This window comes from Catharus ustulatus, chromosome 7 (assembly GCF_009819885.2).
Source record: "Catharus ustulatus isolate bCatUst1 chromosome 7, bCatUst1.pri.v2, whole genome shotgun sequence".
In the NCBI taxonomy this organism is placed as follows: domain Eukaryota; kingdom Metazoa; phylum Chordata; class Aves; order Passeriformes; family Turdidae; genus Catharus; species Catharus ustulatus.
This window is the reverse complement of record NC_046227.1, coordinates 3,023,526-3,050,971: the sequence shown is the minus strand read 5'-3', so window position 1 is coordinate 3,050,971 and position 27,446 is coordinate 3,023,526. Positions and strand designations below refer to the sequence as shown.

Here is a 27,446-nt window from a genome sequence, read left to right as displayed (position 1 = left end):
GCACAATTCCATGGATTTTCAGCAGAGCAGGGGTATCTAATCCCTATCTGCTCCTCTGAGAACTCCTCCCTACTTCCTCCTCAAGTGAAGCTGAGGCATCCCACAAAGATCTCAGCTCTGCAAGCTGCTTCAGTAAGTCTCAATATACTGAATTTTAAAACTACTGGTGCACTGAGGAATGTGGTGGCACTGGCCACCTCTGCAGAGCTCATCCTTCTGGGATGGCTGGTGGAGAACAGAGCCATCCTATCCAGCTTGTGGGAGAACAGGAACAGCTCCACCTTCTCTGAAAAATGGGCGTACACTCAGTAGGGACAGATAAAAGAACAAGTTCCTCAACCCAGTTTACAGGTGACCTTCAAATATAGGCAGCAGGCAGAATATAGAGTTTTAGTCCTATTTTTTTATCAGCTGTTCTCTTAAGAAAACTTTTTTCCATACACTGTTTTTCAAAACCACCATTGCACATTCATGTATCACTGCGGGATGTCCTTCAAGTCAGCATTTTAAGCAGACTCACTTTTAGCTTCAGGAGCTCTGGTATGGATGAATGTTTCTCAGAGGTATTATTTTGCATAAAAGAGTCCTTTTTCAGATGAGTTTGCTTCAAAAGCAGTGTGATGTTTTCTGTTCAGGGGGAAAAAAACAATAGTTACTCCAGACAAAAATGCCACAAATTTCACAGATGGGAATATCAGTTCAGCACTGTTATTCTGAGGCCAACTGAGCATTGCTACTTTCCACCAAACTCTCATGGCTGAGGACCTCTAAAATCACAGAGCAAGGCCTAAAATGTAATCTGGGTTATAATGGATTGAGTTCAAGTAGGTGCTCTGTTCCTAGTGAAATCCATCCCACCCTGGTAACAGCTGCACAGGTAAAACCTCTCAGGTGTTACAACAAGCACAAATGATGAGTATCTATGTGAAATACCATGTTAACTCTCAGAAATAGCTGCTGTCATATTACAGCTACATAAAGCTGTGAAGGGAAAGAGGTTTCTGTGGGTAAGATTGCTTTGTGTGAGTGTCAGCAACCTGTCATCACAGCGAGAAGAGGAAATGTGCCTTCTGGAGAGACTGGGATGGAAACTCATAATCACAACACGACATAACTCAAACAGAACCCCAGCCTGGCTTCCCCAGCTCTCACAGCTCCAGTTAATCACCAGCAGATAAAACCATATAGCACCATTCCTTCCCACCATTAGACAAAACACAGGCAGGACACATTGCAGCTGAGGCCCTCAAAGTTAATGAAATCATGATCACCTGTCAATTCTCCATCTTCATCTTCCATGGCCTTTATTAAACACATCAGGTAAGGGTTATAGCTGTTATTCGCTGTCACCTGCAAGATGGTGTTCTCAAATTCTGAAAACAGAAATCTGAAAAATAAGATAGGAATTTAAATCAGCTTCCCTTTCAAAAACAAGGTATATATTAGTGAGCAACCTGTCAGCTGTGAGTGCTGTTCCTTGGCAGAGTAAACAAGAATTCCAGATGAAAGCCATCTCTCCTAAGTGGGTACCCTCCCAGTTTTATTCCTTCAGTTCTTTTTGCTGTTATTTCCCAAAGCTGTCATTCACTCTCAAAATAAGAAAACACACTTGAAAAGTTCAGATCTATGTGATGGATGCATTACATAGATGGAAAGGCACACCTAAGGGAGATTGAGGATCAAAAATTAGAGAGCCATCCCACAAAGGAAGATTTTCCAAAGAGCCTAACATGGGTGGTGAGACTCCTTCAGGACTCTGCTCCACTGAGCATTGGTACATGTCAACACACAGAATTTTTGTAAGTCTGACTTTTAGCTGTACTTTCAGCTCAAGGAGAAGTTTCCTCTTCTTCACTTTAACCCACATTATACCTTGTGTCCTAAATTACAGGCTTAGATTGTTCCACTGGAAGAAAATTCCATACTTCTCATGCTGAATGAGAATGATGGTCACAACCCACCCATGGAATTACAGAACTCAAACTCACTGTGTGATCAAGCTGGTTGGGGACAGAGTGTGGTCACTCAGGGTCCAAGGCAGGGTCTTGTTGTAAAGGGTTTCTGCCACAACAGTGAAGTGATGAGCAACGATATCAATCACACTGTTAAAACTGGTTTTGTTGGAGAGAAAAGCTGAGCTGGAACTTATATTGAATTCATTCAGCAGGCCAGAGATGTTCAGCCCCTTGAGAATGTAGAGGGAGGCTTCTGTGATTTCTAGAGCTGACAGATCCCTGGCAGAGTTGCTTGCCACTGCTTCCAGCAGCCTTGCAAGGGAAGCTCCTTCTGTTGGATTCCTTTTGGTGCTGAGGAAGCTGTGAAACACATCCCAGACACTTGTGTAATAACTGCCTTCAGTGAGGTGGAAGGTGCCCTGGAGCCTCTGCAGGAGGTCCTGGAGCTCATCCTGTGCCACCCTGAAGAGCATGGCCAGGTTATTCCAGCCTGCAGAGCTGGCAGAGGAGTTCAAGAAGCTCAGCACTGTTTCATTCAGGGCAGGAAGGAGCAGGTTCCAAAGCTGGGATGGGGACACATCACCCACATCCTGGGCTGGGATGGGGCACGAGGCATCACCCTGCACCAGCCCCTCTGTGGCTGCACTCAGGGCTCTCAACTTCTCCTGGAACCATGAGTTTCCCAGCTCAGAGACCACATTGAACTTGGAAAGCAAACTCAGAGAAAAGTGCAGAGCTCGGCTGAGGCACGACAGCTCCTTGAAGAATCGCTCCCTGCTGTTGTTGTAGGCAGCAGCAAACTCTGGGGACACTTTCAGGTCTCTTATGGCCAGCTGGAACATCCTGGGAAAGCTGTCATTGCTGCCTGTCCCACCATCCATGCCCAAGGAATCCAAGAGGGGCTTGCAGGGGCTCCTGGCTGAGGCCTCCCTTAGAGTGGCATTTTCAAACAGCACCTCAAGGGCTACATTGAGCAGATCTTCAAAGGAGCAGTTCTGGAGAGTCCTATAGCCAGTGCTGCTCTTGTCAAGGAAAGGACCCAAGGCTAAATGAAGGAACTCCCAAATTTTTGCCTGCAGTGAGGTATTGTGCTGTGAAGGAGACTGGCTGAACTCCTGCAGCAGCAAACGTGAGAAATTATAGACAATGTCCATTTTTTCCTCAAATGTTTTGTTTAAGTTGGTGTCATGAAGAACTTCCATTCCTGCTCTCCAAATTTCCATCAGTCTCTGGGTATAGTTACTGTAAGAATCAAGTAAAAGGCTGATAGACTGAAGCTCTCTGATGTCATACCTTCTCTGCAAACCTTTCAAAGATGAGATACCCCTCTGCATGGCCTGCAAGTACATGGAGATGTTGGTTCCCCTGCAGTCTTCTTCATCATACAGCTCAAAGATGGAGGAAGTAAAGTTTAGCAGCTGCTCCAGTTCCTTACTGAAAGGAAGACTCAAGTCATTTCTCATCAGATTTAGCAGATTTTGCAGCATGTCCAGAAGTGACTGGGCAGTGAGACTGTCTGTACTATTCCAGTTCAATGACTGGAGACCCTCAGCAATGTGCCAGAAAGCACCAAGTTCATTTTCCAGCTTTCCAGGAGGGAGTTTCTGCATTAGTTCAGACAAAGAAGAGATCAGCAGATAATGATCACTGGTATTCACCTTTTCCATGGCACCAAGAAGCTGCTCAAGGGACAAAAGGTGCTCTGCAAAATTTTCAGAAGTTCCAGGGGTCAACAAGAAGTCAGCAAATAATGATGACACTTTTTCATTTGTGCTGAGATAATTTTCAATGTCTTCAAGCGAGATTGCATCGAGTGCAATCATTTTGACAACTTCCCATGCATTCTCTGTATTAAAATGAGTCCTGTTTAAAATTATCTCATTCCAAATCACTGCAGCCATAGTCAGAACATCTTGATTTTCTTTTCCATAGGGATCAGAGTAGAACAATCCTTCACTACCCCCTTCATAGAGAGGAAGTATTTCCTGAAATATTCTTTCCAAGTCCAGTGTGCTGTCTGTGGCAGAAGTTGAACTGAAAAGGAGTTTTAATGAACTATACAAATCACCCAGATCTGAGGATTTAATTGCTTCAGTAGAATTATGAAAGATCTGATGCACCAGCGCCTTTCCAGGAGCTACCCCAAAGTCCACGAGGATTAGAGCTTTCTTCATGACTTGCAGGAGTTCCACATATTCAGCCACTTCTGTGAGGCTCCATTTGGAGGTGAGCAGGCTGCCAGTGGCACGCCACAGCCGGGAGAAGTGTCCCCACTCGGGCTGGCTGGAGGCAGCTCTGCCCACCTGCAGCAGCTCATAGAGACTGCTGCTCCTCGTGGAAGCAGGAGGTGACAGATGGGAAAGCACAGGCAGCCCCTCCCAGCTGGCAGAGGAGTTCAGGGAGCTCAGCACTGTTTCATTCAGGGCAGGAAGGAGCAGGTTCCAAAGCTGGGATGGGGACACATCACCCACATCCTGGGCTGGGATGGGGCACGAGGCATCACCCTGCACCAACCCCTCTGTGGCTGCACTCAGGGCTCTCAACTTCTCCTGGAGCCACGAGTTTCCCAGCTCAGAGACCACATTGAACTTGGAAAGGACACTCAGAGAAAAGTGCAGAGCTCGGCTGAGGCACGACAGCTCCTTGAAGAATCGCTCCCTGCTGTTGTTGTAGGCAGCAGCAAACTCTGGGGACACTTTCAGGTCTCTTATGGCCAGCTGGAACATCCTGGGAAAGCTGTCATTGCTGCCTGTCCCACCATCCATGCCCAAGGAATCCAAGAGAGGCTTGCAGGGGCTCCTGGCTGAGGCCTCCCTTAGAGTGGCATTTTCAAACAGCACCTCAAGGGCTACATTGAGCAGATCTTCAAAGGAGCAGTTCTGGAATGTCCGATAGCCAGTGCTGCTCTTGTCAAGGAAAGGACCCAAGGCTAAATGAAGGAACTCCCAAATTTTTGCCTGCAGTGAGGCATTGTGCTGTGAGGGAGTCTGGCTGAACTCCTGCAGTAGAAGATGTGTTAAATTATAGATGGGGTTAATGATGTCTTCACTGGAACTTTCATTGGCACTTGTATAATGAAGGATTTTCATTCCTGTTCTCACAAGTTCAGACAAGCTCTCCAAGGTTTTATTGTTAAAATTAAAGAAAAGATCTATAGATTTTAATGTGCTGACATTATAATTCAGCTGTAAGTCTTTTAATATGTACAATGTCTTTTGGATGGCTTGAGTGACTTGTGAGATATTGGCTACTCCAGAGCTTTCCCCAAACTCTTTAAACACGGCTGTTATAAATTCTGACAGCTGATCCAACTCTTCACTGAAGACACCACTTGATTTATTATTCAGCTTTTGCAAATGGCTGTCTAACACCTCCAAGAACTGCCCATAGGCAACCATGGCTGAGTTATTCCACTTCATGGATCTCAGCTTCTCCCCAAGGCGCCAGTACACATTCAACTCATCCCACCAGGCTTCACCCATGGACTTCTCTACAGCCCTCATCAGCTCAAACACAGGCAGCAGGAGGTACTGATAACCTACATTCACACCTGTCCTTTTATAAAGCATCCTCTGCAGAGCTAGGAGTTGCTCTGGGAAGTTTCTATAGGACTCAGGCTCAAGCAGATCATCAGAAAACACAGATGGGATTTCTTGCATTCCACTCAAAAGGTCTCTGAGACTTTCCAGAAGTGATGGCATGCTTGTGGAGAGCAACGTTTTGAGAACATCCTTAGTTTGCAATGTACTAAAATTAGAATTATTTAGGAGAGCTGGATTCCAAAGCATTGTAGCTAATTTTAAAGCCCTCTGAATTTCTTGCCGCTGGGTCGTTGTATTGAAAATGGAAGTCCCAATAAAGTCACTCTGTAATTGCGGTGATGTGAAGTTATAGATTTCATCAATTATTTCCTTATTATATGGTTCCTTTAATTTATTATCATGATGTGGATTCATTCCCAGTTCAAGAAATGCATACAATTTCTGTAATGTTTCATTCTTCAAATTTCTGAATAGATTTAAGCTTTTTAATTCACTTCTATTCATTTTTTCCTCAAAGCCTTTTAAACGATGTAGATGCTTTTGTATGGCTTCTAAATCATCTGAATTAATGGATCTCTTGGAGTGCTTTCCACCAATCTCTGGTGACTTTATTTTTCTGGAGGGGAACAAAAAAGTGTTTTAGTGAATATGAAATCAATGCAAGTGGAAATGTAAAGTGATTTAGAGCAAAGATCATAGATTTGAATTACACTGTTAGTAATATCCCTTTGGCTAATGTCTCACCTCAGAACTTCCTCCAATTCAGCTACTAAAGTGTGATCATCTTCCCAGTGAACAAAGGAATTACAAATAAATCTGGTCACCCAACTTCTTTCTTTATCTACAACAAAAATGTGAAAAGCACATTAGTAAAGATGTAATTCTGGAATGTGAGAAGTGCTATAATGGCAAATCAATCCATGATAACATGCACACATGAAGTTAGGCTCCTACCACAAGCCACAATATACTGGTTACAAATCAGAGTGCTCTTTTGGAGTGTGACTCTTCCTGGCCTTCTGAGGGAAGTGAGGATGCTGCTTGGCATCCTAGAAATTACTTAGTGTGCTGAAATCATTCAGGAGCAATTCAGTGCTCCTGTGATCTGGATGCTCCCAGAGGTCTCCTCCTGCTTTAGGAGCATTTGCTGTCAGTAATGCAGAGTAAGGTGGCCAAGTATTTATTATGGTTTATTTCCCTTCATTTAGAGGTGCTTTTTTGCTGCTCACACATAAGCTCAGTCTGTAGCACCATTTATTCTCCCACCACCATTTACACTCATCTTGATATCCCTGTGTGTCCAGTCCCCTCACCAGCCACTTTCCATGTTTTCCCTACTTGCACACCTCATCTTCTTTCCCACCTCAAATTCCACAATCTCCACAGAACAAGTAGAGAAGGGACAGCAATCCCCATCTGTCCCTTACAGCATTTAGCTGTTCCTTTTCCCTTGCCTGACCACAGATCCCCAGTTAGAGGGGGGTATCCAGGATTATCTCTGCTAGGAGGGACAGGGATTTAAAGGAAAGGCTCATCTGGATGTAAACAGCTCATTGTGCAGCCCAGCCCCAGCCCCTGCCTTGATACATTGAGCTGTGTTTGACAGAGTCTACAACCAGAGGCAGATTTTGACATCACCCCCCAAAAAAGCAAATCAAGGTAAAACATTACTGCTCCCCATTTCCACTGAGGTTGCAAACTCATGTTAATTCATTGTCTACTGACAAGCCCAAGCCTTTTTACTTTTCCATTTGAAATGAGGCACTTTATTCACATTTGTAAAAAGCTGAAGGAAGAATTCTTTATGCTGAGCCCTGAACAGTGTGCAATCTGTATGGTTACTTATTAGCCTGCAGTTTGCTTCTCCTCAGCACCACAGGTTTTCAGCAGAGATATGACTCAATGGAGGAGTCTTACCTTGCTCCAAGCAGTTCAGGGAATGTGGAGAATCTGCAACCCCATTCTGAACAGTTTTGAATCTATCATCACTCACAAGAGATGCAGAGACATTCTGAGCTGCCACCACACCACTAAAGGAGGGGGGAAAAAGGAAAATAAATTGTGGTTACAGGTTTATGAGAAGAGATAAAATAAATGTTCTAATATGAAACAGCTGGAATACAGCCTATCATTCTTAAAATGTCTGACAGACAAGACACCTATATTTTTAAATATTTGTTTGATCATGCACAAGATACAAACACCAGGGGCTTTGATGGGAAAGCCATGGTGGTGTATTAGCACAAACACATGTGTGGCACTCATTAGGTGCGCTTTTTCAGAGTTGTGTAAAATCTACAGGCCACTAAAATCCAGCCAGCAGGTCTCAGAAAACACCCAGGTGACACACCAGCCACGTGATTCACTGCTGCAGGGAAATTTCCTCCTAAAAAAACCCCAAGAACCAAGGAGATAAGGCTCCAGGGAGAGCAGGGATCCCAGGGGGAAAAACATCCGTGGAAAGAAGAAGCAATCACAAATAACTGTTGCCATTTCCAATTCTCCTTCTTCCCTTTTTTATACTGTAATAGCCAGGCTCACAGGGAAGCAAGGAGTGTTTTTCAGTCCCAGGAAGGAACAAGCTGATAATCAGGCATATTGTATCACAGAGGAACTCATTTAAAGGACTGCCTGCTCAGGTGTGCAGCTTACTGAAAACTTCACTGTGATTATTAGTCCCTCTTTTTTTTTGGCTCCTATATAAAGAGCAGCCTTCACTGTAGGTGTGGGGTCACTGAAATGCACCATCTCTTTCTCACCTGCCTGAAGCTGTGCAGGTGATACACAAAGAAGCTGGCTGGGCTGATCTCAGTATATGAATAAATACATACTGATCTGTGGGAACAAACTGCTGCTGAGAACAGAGCACCGGGGATCTCGTCTCTCCTAATTTAACATAATGTCTCCATGCAGGCTTCGTGGGCTTGGTGCTCATCATTTTCATTCTGCAGATGTGCTTGTAAGAGTCTTACAGGGGAAGAAACTCAGTTATAAATGACATATTTAGCTGAGCAATGGCAGAGCCAAGGAGGAGGCAGGCACAGGCTTGCCAAAAATGGATGCATATCACGCAGATCAGAAGGCAGCAAACATGGAAACAAGTGTTGTTGCTGCCCTTTTATTTCAGTCTTGCAGGGCTTCTGCAGACTTGGGCTGTGGAGAAAAAGCTCAGCTTATGTGCTTAGCTGAAAAACTATCTTACAGCAAACAAACAGGAACATTTGTGAAATCAGTCTGCAAAACAGGTTTCTGTGTGTAATAAGATTTGCTGCTAAATTTTCTATAGGATTCATGACTTGGAAGTTACTGTTTCACACTGGTGGTGTTTATCACTTGGTAAATACAGATTCCACAATGGGCAAAAGTTCTTTTCTTCTGTACCTTCATATTTCTACAACAACAACAACAAAAAATTCCCTGTACAGCACTTCTTTAGGAGTTCAGTCTTGCCTGAGTAAGAGACGTGGCCAGGCTGGCTAACATGTGCTTTTGTAAGCATCATTAAAAGTACTATTTGTGCAATCTCTTTGCAATAACTCTTTACTCATGCATTTACAGTGCCAGATGCCAGGCATAAAAGCACTGCACAGTTCTGGTGATGAAATTCCATGTCTGTCTTTGTCATGCCTATGATAACTTCACCCAGCTCTGCAGCTGGAGAGCAAAGCAGAGCAGCACAGTATTAATTCTCCCTGGGCACTCCAACAGGGCTTGTTCTCAGGCTGGCTTCTGCAAGCCAGTAAATGCAAACAAATGTAATAATCCTGTGACTGGAACAGCAGCATGAACAAAAGCTTCTGAATAAAATTACAATTCTTGCCACACTGCTGCTGACTCCTCTAAGGATAAGGCCATTACAGCTTACACATGGGTCTCACAATGCAGCATGGAAAATTACCTTGATATTAAATGTGCAGGTTTTTAAGTGCCTCAGCAACACACCAGTGATCAAAAGTGAGTCCCTCTCACTGGGTGCAATCAAAGTGGTAAAGCTTCAACTTCTTTTGACACCTTAACCCAACTGCTCGTGTATGCAAGTAAAAAAACAAAAAGCAGACTGCAGACATTCAGTTTCTTGGTGTCCTCTATGTACTGTAACAATTGGACTGTCCAGAATATTTTATAGCAGGGTCAGTCACACATCCAGAAGATGACTTGGAAGAGAGTCCCTTAATCTTGTGTAACTCAAGTCTTCTGGAGATCAGGGAGAGCTTAGCCAAACCACAGCCCTGGAAAGGGATTTGAAGGCTAAGCCCATGTAAGACTTTTGTATTGTCCTAGGTGTGAACTGCATAAAATATTTCAGTACAGTTAAATAATGCAGTTAAGCCAGCTCTGTTTTTCATATAACCACTGAGCTAGTACATAACTGGCACTTTCTTCTTCAAGTCAGATGTGGTAAATACTGGTAAAAAACCAGGCTCCCTCTCTTCTCTGCTTTCTTGGGACCAGTCTTGAAAGATTAAACCAGCAGTAGATTAGTTAATCAATTTTAAAAAACAATATTATGGCTCCCCTACAAGTGCTTGAGGTGTTCCAAAGCAACCTGAACTTGGCTCTGTGCTTTTCTGGAATAAAAGCAGCTGGCTGCTTTCTTTATCCAGCCAAGAGAGATTTTCTTCCACCAAAGGCAGTGGCTGTGACTCACCGGCTTTTCAATCGGCACAAGGGCATGACAGTGCCTCAGAGCAGGCTGGGAGAAAACTCAAGAGTTTATATCAAGTTCCCATTGAAAGAATGACACAAGAGTCACTGAAAAACAACACACTGCTCACAGTCCACACACACCTTTTGAGATGCATTAGCATGGAGCTGCATCATTCCCCAAACAAACCATGCTTTTAAGGTAACATCCCTCTTTAAAGAGAAGAGGTGATGTCCTTAGAGGTCAGCACACAAACCCACCAGATTTCAGTGCTTCTCCTGCCATTTTCTCTGTTTTACCTGCTTGGATTCTGAAGGAACACAATTATGTCTCGCAGCTGCATGTTGTCCTGGAACACATCTGGGGCCAGTAAGAGCAGGTGCCACAGGGAGGTGTCATTCTGCACTTGGGAGACGAGCATCAGAAATGAGACAATTTCCTTGACAAAGGTCTCCTGGTACTGTGGGTTATGCTGCACCTTAACAAATAAAAATGTAAGAAATTATTTAAGAACCAGAAGAAATTATTTAATAACCAGAAGCCTTGCTGCTGGGGGGTCCTTTTATGTTTTTCAGCTGGCACTGCACTTGCATGCAAGTCTGCAAACAATACATTCAAAGGACAGGCAATAACTGAGAGAGTGACTGTGCTTTACCTTCATACCCCAGGTTGTACAATAAATTCTCTGTTCAGACAAGCCCTACAATTCACAATGTCCTAAAGAGTCCAAAGACTAGCAATACAAGAAAATTAATATCAATCCTAACCTTGGGAAAAAAAAAAAAAAAGAAGAAGAAGAAGAAGAAAGCTTTATCTTTAAAGGATTAATTTGCTTTAATTATATTGCTTGCCCAAAGACAAGTACTGCTTCAATCGTGAATTGTTGGATCAGACACACGAGTCACTGGATGAAGTTATACTGCTGAGGTAATACACAATTAAATTTATTGTCTTCCCAGGGCTTAAACATTCTTATTTACATCACATCCTCACGCTGTTCCATTGACCTGCCACTGCAGAAGGGCAAACAAAGAGGAGAAGCAAGGCCTAGGCAAGTGAGAACCCTTAGTGGCCATGAGCTGGTGGCTGGATGATGCTTGGCTTTCCACTCAGCTTGGAGGTCTTAGGGCTAACCCCATGCATAAGAATTAACTCAGCCTCACTGTGCCAGGCTTGCACTTAAGCACAGAGAGGAAGGAGCAACTCCTGCCCACGAGGGGCTGTGCTGCAGCTCCAAACCCTGCCTGACATGTGTGAACTGCCACAGCTTCCCAGGGAAGGTCCCAGTCACTCACCTGGGAGAGCTGTGTCCTGAACTCCTGGGCAAACGACTCCAGAAGTGATGAGTTGGTGGAGCAGAAGGTGTGGTGGATGTTGGCTGCCATGCTCCCTCCCGCGGCACCGGGATGTGCCAGGTACCGCGACAGGACCTGGCACAGCAGGGCCCTGAGGCTCCCTGCAGTGGAGTGCTGGGGCTGCTTCTGAAAGGACAACAAAACATTCAGGGTGGCTGCAAAGCAACACTGTATTTGGGATGGCTCTAATTGCAGTGATGAGACTTTTTTTAAGGGATAGCAGGAACATCTGAAAAGCAATGTGGTTATAGCACTGGAACGTAGACAGAATTCTAACAGCTGAACAGTGTCACTACAACCCCTCAAATTCCTCATCTATTACAAACAGAAATGTGTGTATAAGTGTTTGTAGGCCTTGACACCAAAACACAAAAGCAGTGTCCATTACACTGTAACAAATTTATATTACAAAGGAACAGATTCTATAAATATATCTATGCAATAAACACATAGCAGCTCTGATGCCACTGCAGGACTATCATGGACAAATAAATCCTTGAATACCAAAGCCTGGGACATTGTATCTTTATTTCATAAGAAAGAAAATATACTGCAAACATCTTAACTCACACAAGTTCTGAACAAAGTATCTCAGGGTATTTATATTTTGTATTTCATAGTATGGAATTTCAAGGTTTGGTTGGTTTCTGCCTAGAGGATAAGAAACTCCCCACAAAGCTTAAAAATCCACCCACAGTCACTGCTTCCAAAATAAAGGAAATATAACATAATAGGGGAGATCCTAAAGCAATAACAGCTGTGTTTTGGTACTTTGAGCTTCTAATTCTTTTAATATGAGGATAGACAAATGTTCACACTCAGCTATTATGCAAATACAGACTTACCTTCCCAAAACTGAGGATCTTGTTGAACACGTGGGTTTTGGAAGTCAAGTTGGATGGTGATGAAACATTCTGAAGGTTTTTCTCTCCATGAGATGCCAAGTCCCCAAATGCTGCAATAACAGTTTGAAACACTGTATTTTACTTATGTATTTTAAAACCTCTTTTCTACATCAAACCAGGACACAGGACAGCTACCTACAGCTTTGGGTGCATTATTAATCTGTTTCCAAAGGTACAGCCAGGGGCATCCTGTAAGTACTTTAGGGTTTTTTCTGATATAATTAAATTCTGGATGACACTGTAACTTATTATATGGGGCCATGACTTATCATTTTAATTTTTTTTTTAAAATAAAATGTAGAACTGAGTTCCTCCCTGGCCACCAGCATGAGTCAATAGTTCCCATAACTGTTCACTGATTTACTTTTCCCCTCCCCACGCCTCTGCACTTGGTCCCCTTTGCATTCTGCCTTTTTCTGTCTGTGCACCACAGAGGGTGCTGGCAGGAATGCTAATTGGAACAGTGAATGGCTGAGGCAGAACAGGCAAATGCAAATCTGTAATCATTCATTTCATCCTGAGCTCCCTGAAGAAAGGACTATCCATCATGATGGCTTGTGGACTGTACCAGTCATTACCATCAATAAATAAAAATTATAATGATTTTATGGAAACTTTCAGACTGAAAGTTCCTTCAGGAAAGAGAATCACATCAGAGGAGAACATCACCAATAATAAATATCCACTCTGGCAACTTATTTGCTGGATAACCGTGGATAAAAAAGCATTTGGAAAAAATCATAAGCTGTTTATGGAGAATTTGTGGGTAGTAAAAGGGCAATATTCCACAAATAGCCAGGTCTCTAATTAATGTCCAATCAATCTGTGATCTTGCATTGCTCCTGTGAAGCACAACCATTTAATCCTGGTTTCTTGGCCAAATTCCAAAGTCTTTTCTACAGACAGCTACTTGTACTTGTTCCCAAGTATTTACACTAATGTCATGGCCACAGTCATATGCCTCTATGAAACACATAAATAATTTCAGCAGTGCTCTAGGAATTGCAGCTCTGTCCAGGCAACTTCAAAAGATCAGCCTTCAAGAAGCAGAACTTCCCAGAGCAGAGAGTAACTTACCCAGTGAAGCATTCCTGCTTTCAGGAACCTTTGCACTCCATGGTGATGGCTGCCTGTCCTTGGCTACACTGGATGAGCTCCTGTGCTTGCTGGGGAAAAGAAGACAAGAAGAAAAAAAAAAAGAAAAAAAAAAAAACATGAGACACCTGTAACAACTGCCAGAATTTCTTATCATTAACTTAGAATGTGTCTGTGGCTGGATTTCATGGCAGGTGTGTCAAAATCTGGGTTATGCAAAAGCCTGGTTCCTTCTGGAGGCCTGGCATGTATTTGGGGAAGCAAAAGTACAGAACTCCATGGCTATAAAGTGCATGGCCTTACCAAGAAATCCTTCCAGACAACAGGACCTTACTCATCCTTCCCAAACATTCCACTCCAGAAGAAAAGGATGGAAGAAGTAATTGCTGAGCTTGGTTTTGGACTTGGTTCCTTTTATTAAGAGAAATTTCTGCCAACCATATCATGCACATTTTAGCAAATGCCTCTGAGGAACAGAATCAAAGGTGAGAACCTTGCCCATTTTCTCTGCTGACCTCTGGTTATGCACAGTTTTAGGGCAAGTTATAAAACAGTTTAACAAGAGCTTCAGTGAGTTGCACAATGGGAGAAGAGAAAAACAGCCTGGATTAACTGAATATTACAAAACAATATATCCAGGTAGTGAAGGGCCATAGTGCAAACACTTTGTGACAAACTCACCAATGAGGGATCCTGTATCTGAGGCAGAGCCACACCTATCCATTTGGAGCCTTCTCCTTCCCAATCTTTTCCTGAGGTTTTAGACTCTGCTGCATCCTGCTAGTTTTGCTGAGGCTATTTAATAGTTGGTGTTTGTCCTTGTAGAACACACCAAGGCTGACACTGACCATACAAGGGTGGGTATGGCCACAGATCTGTAATGATACCCCCCACAGACAACCTCAAGCATCAAGAGTGGTCAAGATGCTTGTTAATGACTCATGTTCTTGATATAAAAGTTGGCCAAATCCTTTGATTTCATTTGGCAGGAAAAACCACTTATTTCCTAAATAGCTTTTCAGAAACCAAAAGCAGAAAGCAAGGAGGATTTGTAGCTATTGAAACCCATGGAAGACCTCCAGCTCTGGCACAAGTAGCTCCCATTTCTTCATTTCAATACCCCCAAATGAACCATTGTTTAATATGCCCAGGGAAAAACAATGACACTGAGGAACAGAGCTGTGAATCCAGGCATCCAGTCTCCATGGGGCTTTGTCTTCCCTCCTTTCTTCTGCTTCATGACCTTGAATTTGATTAGGATTCACCTTGTGCCACATCCTTAGTCATCTTTCCCACCCATGGAGAGATTCTGATCACTGACTCGGCCTTGGAAATTACTCCCTCTGCATTAAGGAGGATCCTTAAGGAGCCACCGACCTCAGGACTGCCTGATGTGCTCTCTGGTGGGGCCAATTTTAGTTCTTCAGGCTCTCAAGCTCTGGCCAAGGGGGATTTTGAGATTCTTACTATGGAGCAGCCTCTCACCTGAAAACAGGTGCCATTTTGAGATGCCCAGATATTTAGCTCTCCAGGAACCAGCCAGGCCTCAGAGTGGCATGTTCCCCAGGGGTCTGCCAGAACTGGGCAGCCAAGATGTAAAAACCACCTAGAAACCACCCTGGCTGGCATGCCTCAAAACAAATGCTACTTGGCTTCAACTGAAACATCAAGAAATTGAAGTGGTCCCACTGAACATTTCCATTTCAGCAAACTGACATTCCAACAAAAGTACCCAGCCAGCTCCATGCTGCAAATCTCTGTGCCTTTGTGGGCAAAAATTGTTTCTGCATTTTCATGTGTTGCCCAACACATTTGATGGCCTGCAGAGAGGACACCCATTCTGGCTGGCACCTGGAGGACCTGCTCAAGGAGCAGTTGCTCCAGAACTAACATCCAAACTTCCAGCCAAAGCATCCTGGACTGATCCCTCTCAATGGCAGATCAGCATTCTGGGCTGCTCTGGGGGCAAGTCTTACCACTGACCTGACCCACAGCTGTGCAAAAAAATGTTCCTTTGCTTTGATCTGGGTGAGCTGAAGGGCTTTTCTCAGTGAGCAGAATTCCCTTCAGTAGAAGATTCAAGCATGAGTCAGTGGACACATTCCTTCCCTAGTGTGGTTATTTCTGAAGTGTCCACTTGCAGCTGATATTCTCTTTTCTAAGTGTCAGACATCTGTTAGAACAGGCAGTTGAGGTGTATCTGCTGTGGACAAACTTGTGCATACACACAGACACGCATGGCTGTTCCCTCCCCCTCAAAACAGGCTTTGTTTTACAGCTCCTAACACCTGGATATATTCAGATTTCCTTACAGTCTGAGGGATGAGATGTCATTAAGGCTTGGCAGCAGATCTTCTGGTGTGTATGGTGTGCCCTTACACCTGGCATCAGAGTCACACAGCACGGTTTGCAGGAACGGGAAGAAGCCTGCGCTGGGGAGGTTTCGGGGTGCAAGATAACCTGGAGGAAGAAAGAGAGAGGAAATGCCATTATGATGATGAGGACATGCACTTTTTGGTCAAATGTTTCTGTCATTTCTGTCTATTTTCCCTTTCTAAACAGACTCTCAGTTTCACTGGGGCTCCTTTCACTGACTCCACCCTGGCAGTATCATCTGCCAAGGCCCACAAGCACCTCCTCAACACTCACAAAGCCATCACAGGCTATTTAATCATACAATGGTTTGGCTTGGAAGAAATCTTGAAGGCTGTCCAGTTCCAACGTGCCTGCCATGGGCAGGGACACCTCCCACCAGAACCAATTGCTCAGGGTCCCAGTTAATAGGAAGAAGAGCCAAGCTATTTGTTCATAGGATACCTGCCAGTCCTGAAGCAACTGCAGACTTCCCCCTTTCACTCCAAAATCCAAGAACAGGCAAGAAATGACAAAAATCCCCCAGATTAAGAAATCCTAATTGTCTTTTAAAAATAAAGTAAAAGTAGGCACATGGCCAGAGTAACCTGAAACATCCATGAGAACACATTCTCCAAAACTTGTTGGATTGGTTTCTACACAATGCCACAATCTTTATTTCCAAGCCAGGCTGTTAAAACAGGGCTATATCTCAGCTTTTACCACAGGAAGGGGCAATGGATCCAGGACTTTTGTGGATCCTTTTCATTTGTGCAGAACTGCCCTGGGAAAGCAGAGGAGCAATCCATCACCATGCATCCTCCCAGCTCAGAGCAGCTCCAGCACCATCTGCCTAGTGACCTGGGATGCTGGCAGCCAGTGCTGAGGGATGAGATCTGTGTCCCTGTCTCCTGTTTCTGCAGACATGGAGTGGACCTGAGCAATGAGACACTGGAGTGTTTTATGTGCCACTTGCCCCTGCTGCTCGCTGCCAGCCCGCAGAGTTCATGGCTGCCCTTCCTCTCAGAGACAAACGCTCTCATAAATCTCCAAACTCTTTTGCTGGATCACAGCAACATATTATTTAAAATAATCATTTGGAAAATTACCTGGCAAAGGACATTGCTATTATTTCTGCTGTGGAAAGGAGCCAGATTTGCTGAAGGCCTGCGGGCAGGTTTGTGGTAATTGATTACCTTGCTCTTCAATCTTCAAAGATGACCTGAGACTCTCACCCAGGCACAGCTTTATCTCTCACCCTTCCAACAAGGACACAGTACCACAGCTTTACAACATTTATTCCCTATAGTAGTGGTCAACCCCCAGAAGCTCCCAGAGGGCTTGGCAGGGGTAGGTGGAGTCCACAGCTGTTGGTCTCCTCGATGGAGACTGGATTTTCCTGAGCTTTCCTCAGCACAGCTGTCACTGCATTTTTGGGTCAGCACACAAGAGCTCACGGTTTAGCATAGGAGTCCCTGCTGCTTTGGGCAAAACAGCAACCAGCACAGAGGCTCTGAGACCTGCAGAGGTCCAGGCACCCACTTTGATGGTGGTGTGATTCTCTTGCACACCTCAGTGGAGAGTTAGGAGTACAAGAGAAAATTAAAGGACATGGATACCTGCCAGAGGAGAAGGCTCCCTGGAGTGGGAAGCTTCCCCCAACACTCCCTGCATGCCTCAAGCCACATCAGGAGTTAACCCCTCCCTCCCTCCTTCCCTCAGGAGTTACACAGCTGGCTGAACCAGCTCCTGGTATCCACAGGGCACCATGGGCAGCAAAAGAGCTCCCTTATCCCTACAGGCAGAACTTCTGGTGTTGGGGCCACAGGACCAAGTATCCACCCCTCTAAAGGTGGTGTAGGGTAAATGATCTGCTGTCCATGAGTGAAACTTTAAAGCAGTGAACTTTAATCTGAAGCATCCTTGTGCGAGTATCCCTGCTGTGTCTGTGGTGTTTGCCCTTTGGGATCACCAATTACAGCCCTGCACAGCGTTGTGCACTTTCATCTTCCTTCTGATCTCCCACACCCTCATTCCCATGCAGGGCACTGACTTGCACACCAATCCAAAAATGCACACCACAGACCTCACTGGATCAATGTCCCTCCCAAAACCAAGCTTCAAAGATGTGGGGAGCCATGAGGCCTGGGATGGAGGGCATAGCCACAATGATGTGTAGGAGCTCCACCCTTCACTGCCCTCCACATCTACCAAACACCACACAGCCAGGAGCCAAGCTCATGTCTCTAGTCAGGAGCAGTGTAACTCCTCAGGGGGAGGATGAATGGGGAACACAAGGATGGGTCAGGGGAGCACTGGTCTTCTCCAGAGACATGGGAGATGCTTACAGAGGTGATTAAGCAAGAGATCCTGATGAATCTCCAGATCAGAGGAAGACTCTTCCTTGCGGTACAAGTAGCAGTAACAAATTCTAGGACTGGACTCAAAGGTGGCACACTTTGAACTAAATGGGCAATTAAACAATCAGCTGCTCTATCACAAGTGAAGTGTTCAGCATCAGAACACAGCGATGGTATCAGTTCTTTCTTGTCTTTTGAAACAGCAGCCCCAAATATACAGAGCCAGGAACTTGTGACCTGAAGTTTGGAAGTGCTGCCCCTCGTGGTGGTGGCACAATGCCTGTGAAGACATTGTTGTCCTGTGAGGCTGAGGCACTCAGTGAGGCTCTGCCAACTCCCAGCAGATGCTGAGCAGTTTGCTGGCAGCTGGGTGCAGCCAAGGGGCCTGACCCATCCCTGAGTCACTGCAAGTGTCAGCCAGTGTAACCCCACGATGCCCTTGGCACAGAGGCAGTGGCAATGCCAGGAGGACTCTTCTGGAAGAGGCTGAGAGCAGTTAGAGAATTCAGGAAGTTTTCTGACACAGAAAAATCCAAAAAGTCTGGGCCAGATTCCCATGTGGTGTAAGTTAGACCCACACTGGTTCTCAGCCCTGCATCCTGCAAGGAAGGAACTAACTGATGGCAAGGTGAGTGATGAGATGAATGCTCTCCCTGCTGCATCCCCTTTCTCTTTGTGAGATGTGACCCCACAGAGCCACTGTGCCCTGCCCACCCAGGTGAATTCCCTGCTGGCCCTGTAACCACTGCATGGTGGCCAGGGAGGAGCTGCTTCAGGAGAATCCCTAATGACCTGTCCTGCCCTGGCTGAGGTTTATCCCGCACACCAGTGACATCAGTGCACAATGTCAGCACCAGCTAGGGAATGTGACAGAAGGAGAGCTGTACCTGCTCTGCAGATTTTAAAGGACAGTCTTTCCATGGTGATAATTCACAGTTTGAAGTGTAACACCCCCACTAGAGACTTTTGCAGTTTTGCATTTCTACTATTGGGAATCCCTTAGTCTTCCACAGGCAGCTTCCTCACCCACTCAAACCTCAAATCCAAGCCCCAACTTTATGATCCCATATCACACACTAGAGCAGATCCACAACTCATGACAATTTTTTTTTTCAATCTTCCCACTGCCTTTAGCTTTAAACCTCTTAATTTTCTAAAACTACTATTTCCCTTGAAGGGTCCCACTACCAGTGCCTGTGAGTCAAGGGGGAGAAATCACTGCAGCCACTGCTGCCACATGTCTGAACTGAGAGATCACCCTCTCATATTTCTGGCCAAATTGACACCTCTGCAACCAAAATCCAAGCCCAGATCTGTGTCCTGTTAGCAAAGAGTGACTCTGGGTCTGCCAGCAGCAGAACCCCAAGCACAGAGGCTTTTACTGTGTTTTCTGACAGAGAGTTTTGATTTTCTACCCCCACTTAGAGAAGGGCTCCAAAACTGAAGGAAAAAGGCATCCCAAAGGGCAGAGGAGGCCAAGGGCTCAGTGCTGCAGGTTCTCCCTGTTCAGTAACATCTAACCAGGCCAGCCACATCTCCAAGAGCTGGCAAGAAACAAGGCATGCAGAGCAGTAATAATAAACATAAGATACCAATTAATGCACACATGCCACTGGAAATTCTGGCTTTCCCCCATTTGCTCTCATTAAGAATTAAAAAAAAGAAAATTAATTTCTCCTGTTTTTTCCAGCACACTTCCCTTCATAATGAGCAAAACATTTTGTTTTCTTCAGGTAAAGGTGCTTGGTATAATAACAATGAGAAATGTCAGAGTGTTTCTAAATGTCATACAAGAGGGATGAAAATGACTTTTTCACTATGGTCTGTAAGATTAATTGAAACTGACCCAAATGTTTAAACCTAAATGGACCATGTTTCACCTTGCCACCTTGATTTTGCTGCTTCCACTGCACTGAGGTTTGTGGCATTTGCATTATAGCTGAGTCCAGCCATTTGCTGATCCAGCCAGGAATTCAGCAGATCATGCACAGCACCATGAACACAGCTGAGTTTTTCTGGTTTCTACCCACCCCTAGTTTAGTGTCTTATTACCACCACTGCTTGGGCATGAAAAAATCCTCTTGCCTCCAGAATTCACACTCTCTGACACTTCCCATGCTCCAAGTCCTTCCAACTTCCTCCCATAGTTGGTTAAAAATCCATACAAACCTCAACTCTGCCACTGTTGGAAGAATGGAGGCACTAATGAGCAAATGGCTTCATTAGGAAATATTGTGTTTAATTGAAAATGCATTCAATCATTGCCAAATCATATGAGGTGGCATCATAACTGGGAGTTTTCAGCTAGAGAAAAGGTGGCCAAAAAGTGGCTTGATAAAGAAATAAATAAAGTTAGGAATCAGTGATTAAAAGGGCGAGAAAATGATCACCCCTCACAACACTGGGACAACAAAACACAGTGACATCAGGACATAACCAGCAAACAGGGCTGAAAATACCTTTTTGTAACAAATACCAAAATGTTGTAGGACTTACTGCTATGGGATAAAGCAGACATTGATTTCAAAAGAATTAGACAAATTCACAAAAATAGATTTGTCAGTGGCTACTAAATATGATCACTTGGATTAAACCCCTTCAGCTTCTGGCTGAAGAAAACTTAAACCTTCCAGGATTTTGGTAGTGGGGGGAAGACTCTGTGCTGTCTTGAAATCATCTCTGAGCAGTAGGAGTCTAACCCAGAGCAGAAAAAGACCCCAAGCTGTTTATCAGCTGTGATCCATATTTATCTCTTGAGTCACAAAAACTTCTAGCAAAAATATTTCCTGCCCTGGTGACCTCCTCCCAACTTTCTATGCCAAATGTTTTGCTGTGTTTGTGTACACACAACCTTCTGGCTTCCCTTCTAGTCTTTCTCATTGACACACAGCATCACTTTAAACTTTATTACTCTCCTTTTTTCAACAGCCAAAAAGACAAAAGTGCCTGTTTCATGACATGGTAAAGATTCTGTTTCCTTCAACCACATGCAACCGCCCATTTCCAGCTTTGTTCACATCTCTTTATCAGTAACAACTTAAGCTGCCTATTTTTTTATTTTTTACAAATCTTTATGCTAGGACTTTGAATCTCTCTCCAAAAATGAAACCAAATTATCAAATCTATGGGATGAGATTAATTTTTAAGCAGGGTACTTTTTACACATGAATACCCAGCTGGCTTATGCCTTACCTATTAAAGCAGAATATTTAATTGCCCTGGCACTTCCATTGCTGTGACATTTCAGTGCATTTTTTTTTCTAATATCTAATCTGACCCTCCTCTGGGATAATTTAAGAGCATTTCCTCTCATCTTTTCACTTGAGACATGGCAGAACAGACTGATCCTCACCTCACTGCAGCCTCCTTTTGCATCTCCTGATTTTTGAAATGAAAGCTCAGCAGCATCCCAGATAAACCCACTCAAGCCCCCTGGACACCCAGTGTGGCTGGGTGAGATTCAAAACCTTGCATTTTTTTATCTTTACAGCAATAGGATCCTTGTTTTCTCCTTATGTCCTCAGCTGCCTGCCTAGGACACTGCAATCAAGGCAGCAGACAACTCACAGCCAGACTCCTCCCTCCCTCCCTCTGTGGCATCCGAGGAAGAAACATTTCATTTCATTGCCCAATTCTTCCCCCAAGCACTTCAGGCTCTGCAATAAGACCAGCCCAGAGCAGACAGCATCTACTTCCATGCTTATTAAGACTGGGCAAGCTGGTTTTGCTCGCCCACAGACCTTCCACTTCCACCTCCTTATTTAATAAAAATCAGCACTTGGATCTGATTGCGTCGGTACATGGACCCATCAGGGAGAACATAAAAAGCAGAGAGCATAAAAATCACAAAGGAGCCAAAGAGCAGCAGGTGTAAAGGGAGGAGAAAGAACCTCCAAGCCAAAGACAGGAACAAAGGAGAGGAGGTGGAACCTGGAACCCTTGGAAAAGGTATTGCAAACTCTGGGCAAGGTGGGGAAATGACAGAGCTGCTGTCTGCACCACAGGGCAGAGCTGAGGGGGTTGACAGTGCTAGGAAGGGATGCTCCACTGCCTGAAGCACAAACACACCAGGAGAAAGCAGCAACTGCACACAAGCCCTTTTCCTAGAGGGCTTTTTTAAAGCAGTATTTAATTCAGACAAGGTTAACCTGGCCTTGTAACACAGCCAGGTTGATCTTGTCTGTATGAGCAGCAGGGGACTACCCAAACAGGACCTAAGGAGAGAGTCAGGACACTTCCCAGCAAGAAACTGGAACTTAAAAGCTTAAATCCATATCTAGACTCTTATAAAAGCACCTGCACAAAAATAGTGTTTACCCAACCAACATCTTTCAATGCTGAGGGCCTCCAAAGCCCAGGTTTAGATTCTTTAAACAAAAGTGACCTCCTTTCCAGAAACAGGCATCAACAACTGCTAATTTCAGTCTAAGCCAAGCTGCTCAGCACCTTTGGAAAAACACTTCTGCCCATTTAGATCCCAGCACCTGGATTGAGATGTTTCAGGAAGTCAATTAGAATTAAGTGACCGCCCCAAGGCCCTGCTTCAATGGGGAAGGAAAAAGCACAGTGGAAAAATCAGGAGTTCCCAGCTCCAACTCTGAACTTCCCTCAGTCACACCCCAGAAGGGGGAAGAGTCTGTGGAAAGAAAGGGAAGCACTACAAACATCACAGTGCTCCTTCAAGCAATTGATCTCCAAGACAAGGGGAAGACAAGGAGCTGTATGGCTGGGCACTGCTTCTGCATGCAAGGAGATCAGTGTAGATGTCTATTCCAGCAAATGTGGGGTTAATTAATATACCACACCCCCTTCAGCTCTGGTTTAATGAAACAGAGGGTTATATGGCAGACTGCTCCCCAGCTCAACAGAACGAAACAAAACATTCATACCAAAGCCAGGGACTTGAGGCATTTTCCTAATCACTGCAGATGGGCACTGCCCAAAACCTGATGTGCAGAAAAGGGGGAAAACAGAAAAGAAGGGGAGGAAAATGAGGCAGTGTAAAGGAAAACACAAGGAATGGGGCTGCTCCACTACAGGCAAGTGGTGGAGGAGAGCCTGATGTGTGCTTGTCTGTGTGTAGATAGGCTGAACCCTGGGGGTGGATTGTGACTTGTATAAATACCCATGATTTATCCAAATGAATGGAGTGGCCTGTGCAGCTGAGCTGTCCTCCCAACTCCCTATAATTAGCATGGGAACCTATTAATTTTTCCACATTACTGGGAAAAGAGATGAGTACAGGTGCCTCCAACTAAGAGGCAAATTCCTATAAAGTACAGCCTGTTTTCAGAATTTTCTCACCTCCAGGTGAGATACCTTCCAAGGCATTGGAGATCTCTGCTCAGGGGATCATCCTGATTTTTCCAGCCAGTTCTGGACCTGTTCAAACCCTACCTACCCATCATGGTAAGACTGAACAGGATGCAGCTCAGAGAGTGTGCCTGTCCTGGGCCTTCCTTCTCCCAGGAGCCAAGAATGAGAGCAGAGTATCTGTTCCTACAGTGTTGTGTCACACAGCTCTGGCTCTAAGCTAGACCAAACAGCTGTGCTGGTACTGAGCAATTCTGATGACATTCCCCCAGGATATTGGCTGCAAAGAGTGGAGGACTCTGCTAAATCTCTCTCTAACAAAGTTCTCAGAGTGAATGCAATGCACCCTTGCAGGCATCTCCACAACGCTGGGGAAATCTGGGTGGAAATTCTGGGCAGAGGTGAAGGGTGGAAAGCGTTTCACTGGGAAAAGTTCTGCCAACGAATTCCCTGGCAGAATTTGGTGGATTTAAGAGCAGACCCAAGAGCACAGCTACTTTCCATGAAGAAGAACGGTGTGTGAATGAGGGATGGGTTTCACAGCCCAGCTGTCCCTGGGAGTGCCTTAGGAGCAGAGCCGGGGTCTGACAGCAGTGAGGTTTGTCCCACATCCTCCCCACAGCCCAGCTGAGCAGGGATAAACACACCCAAGAGAGCTCCTGCCGGGAATACTGATGAGCAGGGGAGAGGAGGCCAGCAGGAAAGGGAGAAATCGGGCGGGGAGGGTGTGACAGGGTGTGACAGCTCGTTAAAGCAAGGAGCGTAATTGGGCTGCTCTGCAGAGCGAGTGGGCTGAGCCCTGAGGGACAGATTCTATCTCGTACACAATTCCCATACCTTGCTGAAACCTGTAGGATGGAAAGGGACTCCTGTCCCTGCTCTAGAGAACAGGTGATACAGGTACAAAATGATGATACCATCAAACCCAGAGGCTTTCACCTGCAGGCTTGCAGTCCAGTCTCCTATTCCACACATACACATCCCAATGCCTCCTAGCAAAGACAAAGGCTGAAATAAAAAAGGTCAAAAGTCACAACTGCAATGTGAATAGCAAGTTGGATGGGGATCTTGTTTGTAAGACTCTGGGATCATCACAGAAACTGAGTATGCATAGAGTGAAATCTCGTCTTCATTTCTCCTGACAACAATCTCTGCTCACCTGGCAACACATCATCCAACAGAATCCCTGAATAAAGAAGCGAGATTGGTTTTTTTCCTGCTAGATACAAGATGCTTTAGTTGTGAAGAAAATGATTTATCAGATTTCAGCTCCTTGTTTTCCTCAGTTCTTAGTTCTCCTATGAGCACCTCTTGAGTGGTGACATTTATTTGGCATGTCATTTCCCTCTGAAGCTCAGCCTGGCACAAGCTCCCCTCGCATTAAGTGCTACACAAAATAATTCAGCACAAGCAGCTTGCTCCTGCAAGAAACCCTTGCCATTTGTTCACCCTTGACTGATATTTGCCAGGTAATTTCTCTACATAATCCTCCATCTATTCAATGTGTATTAGCTGCCCTTCAGAAGAAATTACTGTCTCGAATTTGAGCTGTTTTAATTGAAAAAAAAAAAAAAAAAAAGATTTCATGATACTTGCATGGTCCTGAATACACAAGAGAAGCTTACAGAGTGGGATTTTCTGTGGGGTTATCTCTAAGGCTCCAAACCTCAGCATCTGAGTAGCTTATTCCACCTCTGTGCCATTGATTCTGTGCTTCCTGACTTTTGTCTACCTGCAATAATCTCTTGACAGCAGAACTGGAAACAGCTTCTTGTCACTACTTAATGATTCTGTCTTAAGGCAGGCACTGGTACTCAGCATAAGGTGAATTTTATGAATAAAATGAATCAAATCCTCTCCTGTAATAGTTTTCCTAGATGTGTCCACCCCCGCCTGCTCTGCTATCAAAAAGCAAGGTTCCCAAGTGATTTCTCTTTTGCTTTTCAAGCAAGAAGTTTGATACATTTTTCCCAGTTGTCAAAAAAAAAAAAGAGTAATTGTCAAGCAACTGTTCTTATTTAACTATAATAGCAGCAGAAACTGGCTGTTTGATGCTCTGCTAGCATCCTTCTCTATTCCCTCGGGATTCTTAGATGGTCTCTGAACATCTGGATGACAAGAATACACCAAAACCCATTATTTTCCAGCAAAAAAACCTCTCTTGCAGTAGAGAGGTCCTATCATCCACTTCTAAGAGAGACAGACGCCTACTCACATGCTGAGACTTGTACTAAAATAAAAGGGGAAGGGGAGCTCATCCAAAGATACTGCCCAAGCTCCCCCTTTCCTGCAAAGCACAACTGATGGTGCTACTTGCAGTTCATAAGATTATTCCTGTTAATTCATTAAGGCAGAGATGTGATCATCCCGAGCAAAACCGCTCCAAATAAATGTAGATTCAAACTAATAACCATGTCAAATAAAAGAATAAATATTTCCCCATCCAGATGGGCTCTCTTGACATCCAACTTATCTGATTTATTGGGGACAGGAAGTACAACTGATGGGGCAGCGTGGGAGGTCCTGGCAAAAATCTGGGGTTTTCACAAAGTACAGCGTGTCCTGTCTTGCCTGCTCCAACTGGATCAAGGGAATTCAGGACAACTTGGAATATATAACATGCTTAAAGAGGTCTTTTGCTGACAGTAGATGGGCTTGAGGTTAAAAAATGATCCCAACACATCAAGAATGTCCTTTCCCATTAAAGAATCCTATGATACTTTCAGGAAGAACTTGCTCTGGCTCTCCATCCCTGCCTGCAGAAGGAGGTACACAATGCTTCACTGGGATTAGGCTGGAAACCCTCTGCAACAAGCACTATCCTAATTGCATGTCTGGTACTTGTCACAATGTGCTCCTTTCTCACCCCTCACAGAGGAATGAGTTTCTAACCAGAGAATCACACCTGTCACTCACCAGGGTGAACGTTCCCAGTGTTCAGAGGCAGATCCCTGCCAATATGGGATAGCTACAAACATTGGCAGCCAACTGCTTGTCTCCTCTGCTGCCAGTCACTGTCTCCTCTCCTCCTCCATCAGTCTCCCTGCCCCAAATTCAAATCCCCAGCCTTGCCTATGCCAGCCCCACGTGGGCCATCCATGGTGGTGTTGAAAATCTTTAAGGTCCCTTCAAGCCAAACCATTCTATGGCTCTATCATTTGATTCAACCCAAAACTAACACTGTGAAAGATAAAAAAGCTCCCAACTGAACTCCTTCCTCTGCTTTACTCTGTAACTTCATGAACAAATGTGCCCAGTGCTGGGACATGCTTCTGATGGTGGCAAGGACTCAGTGACCAGCAGCAGTGCTGTAGAGCAGACCCAAGTGCAGCCCTGCTCTGGGATGGACGCTTCCTGACCCAAGGAGCAAGGCTTGCAAGCAGAACCAGCAAAACACCCATTTGACCCCCAACAACTACTGACCCACCCAAGGAGCTGCTGTTTTTATTGTTTTTATTCCAAGGGGCTCACATGCACCAGCAGGTCCCAGGAGCCAAGTTATCACTCTTCAAACTGAGCCTTAGCAGCCAGATCCTTTAATGTGAACTTTATTTTAATGTGCATGTTTTGCCTGTGACATGCACAAGGTAAAACCTTTCATGTTGACCAATCTCATGTTTGCACCTCACCTCTCTAATCACACTTGCCCTTACTCATTTTACTGAGTAAGCTCTTCCCCTCTTTTCCCTCAGTTTATCCTGGAAATTCATATTGCTGTCTACACAGCAGTATGTGAATAAATCTTGATGAGACAGTTCTTTAAGGTTATTTTCTAATTAAAAAGCTAATTTGGAAAAAAAAAAAAAAGAGTGAAAACAACCTCAGAGGAGCACACCCATTTTATTTACAGTGTAAGGCATCCCAGGAAATCTCCACTGGAAACTACATGGAGCCAAATTTGGAAAAGTAACAAAACACATCACA

General features: G+C 44.7%; 1 protein-coding gene across 1 annotated transcript in view; it reads right to left on the bottom strand.

Moving 5' to 3' along the window:
• ABCA12 (ATP binding cassette subfamily A member 12) overlaps window positions 1–27,446 on the bottom strand; it is a 79,607-nt gene that overhangs the window by 48,087 nt on the left and 4,074 nt on the right. Inside the window, exons 3-12 of the mRNA XM_033065322.1 lie at window positions 15,810–15,957; window positions 13,480–13,568; window positions 12,343–12,452; window positions 11,438–11,623; window positions 10,442–10,620; window positions 7,415–7,527; window positions 6,242–6,338; window positions 1,989–6,113; window positions 1,272–1,387; window positions 521–627 (exon numbers count right to left, since the gene is read on the bottom strand). Coding sequence (XP_032921213.1) covers window positions 521–627; window positions 1,272–1,387; window positions 1,989–6,113; window positions 6,242–6,338; window positions 7,415–7,527; window positions 10,442–10,620; window positions 11,438–11,623; window positions 12,343–12,452; window positions 13,480–13,568; window positions 15,810–15,957 — 5,270 coding nt within the window. The remainder of the gene's footprint in view (window positions 1–520; window positions 628–1,271; window positions 1,388–1,988; window positions 6,114–6,241; window positions 6,339–7,414; window positions 7,528–10,441; window positions 10,621–11,437; window positions 11,624–12,342; window positions 12,453–13,479; window positions 13,569–15,809; window positions 15,958–27,446) is intronic.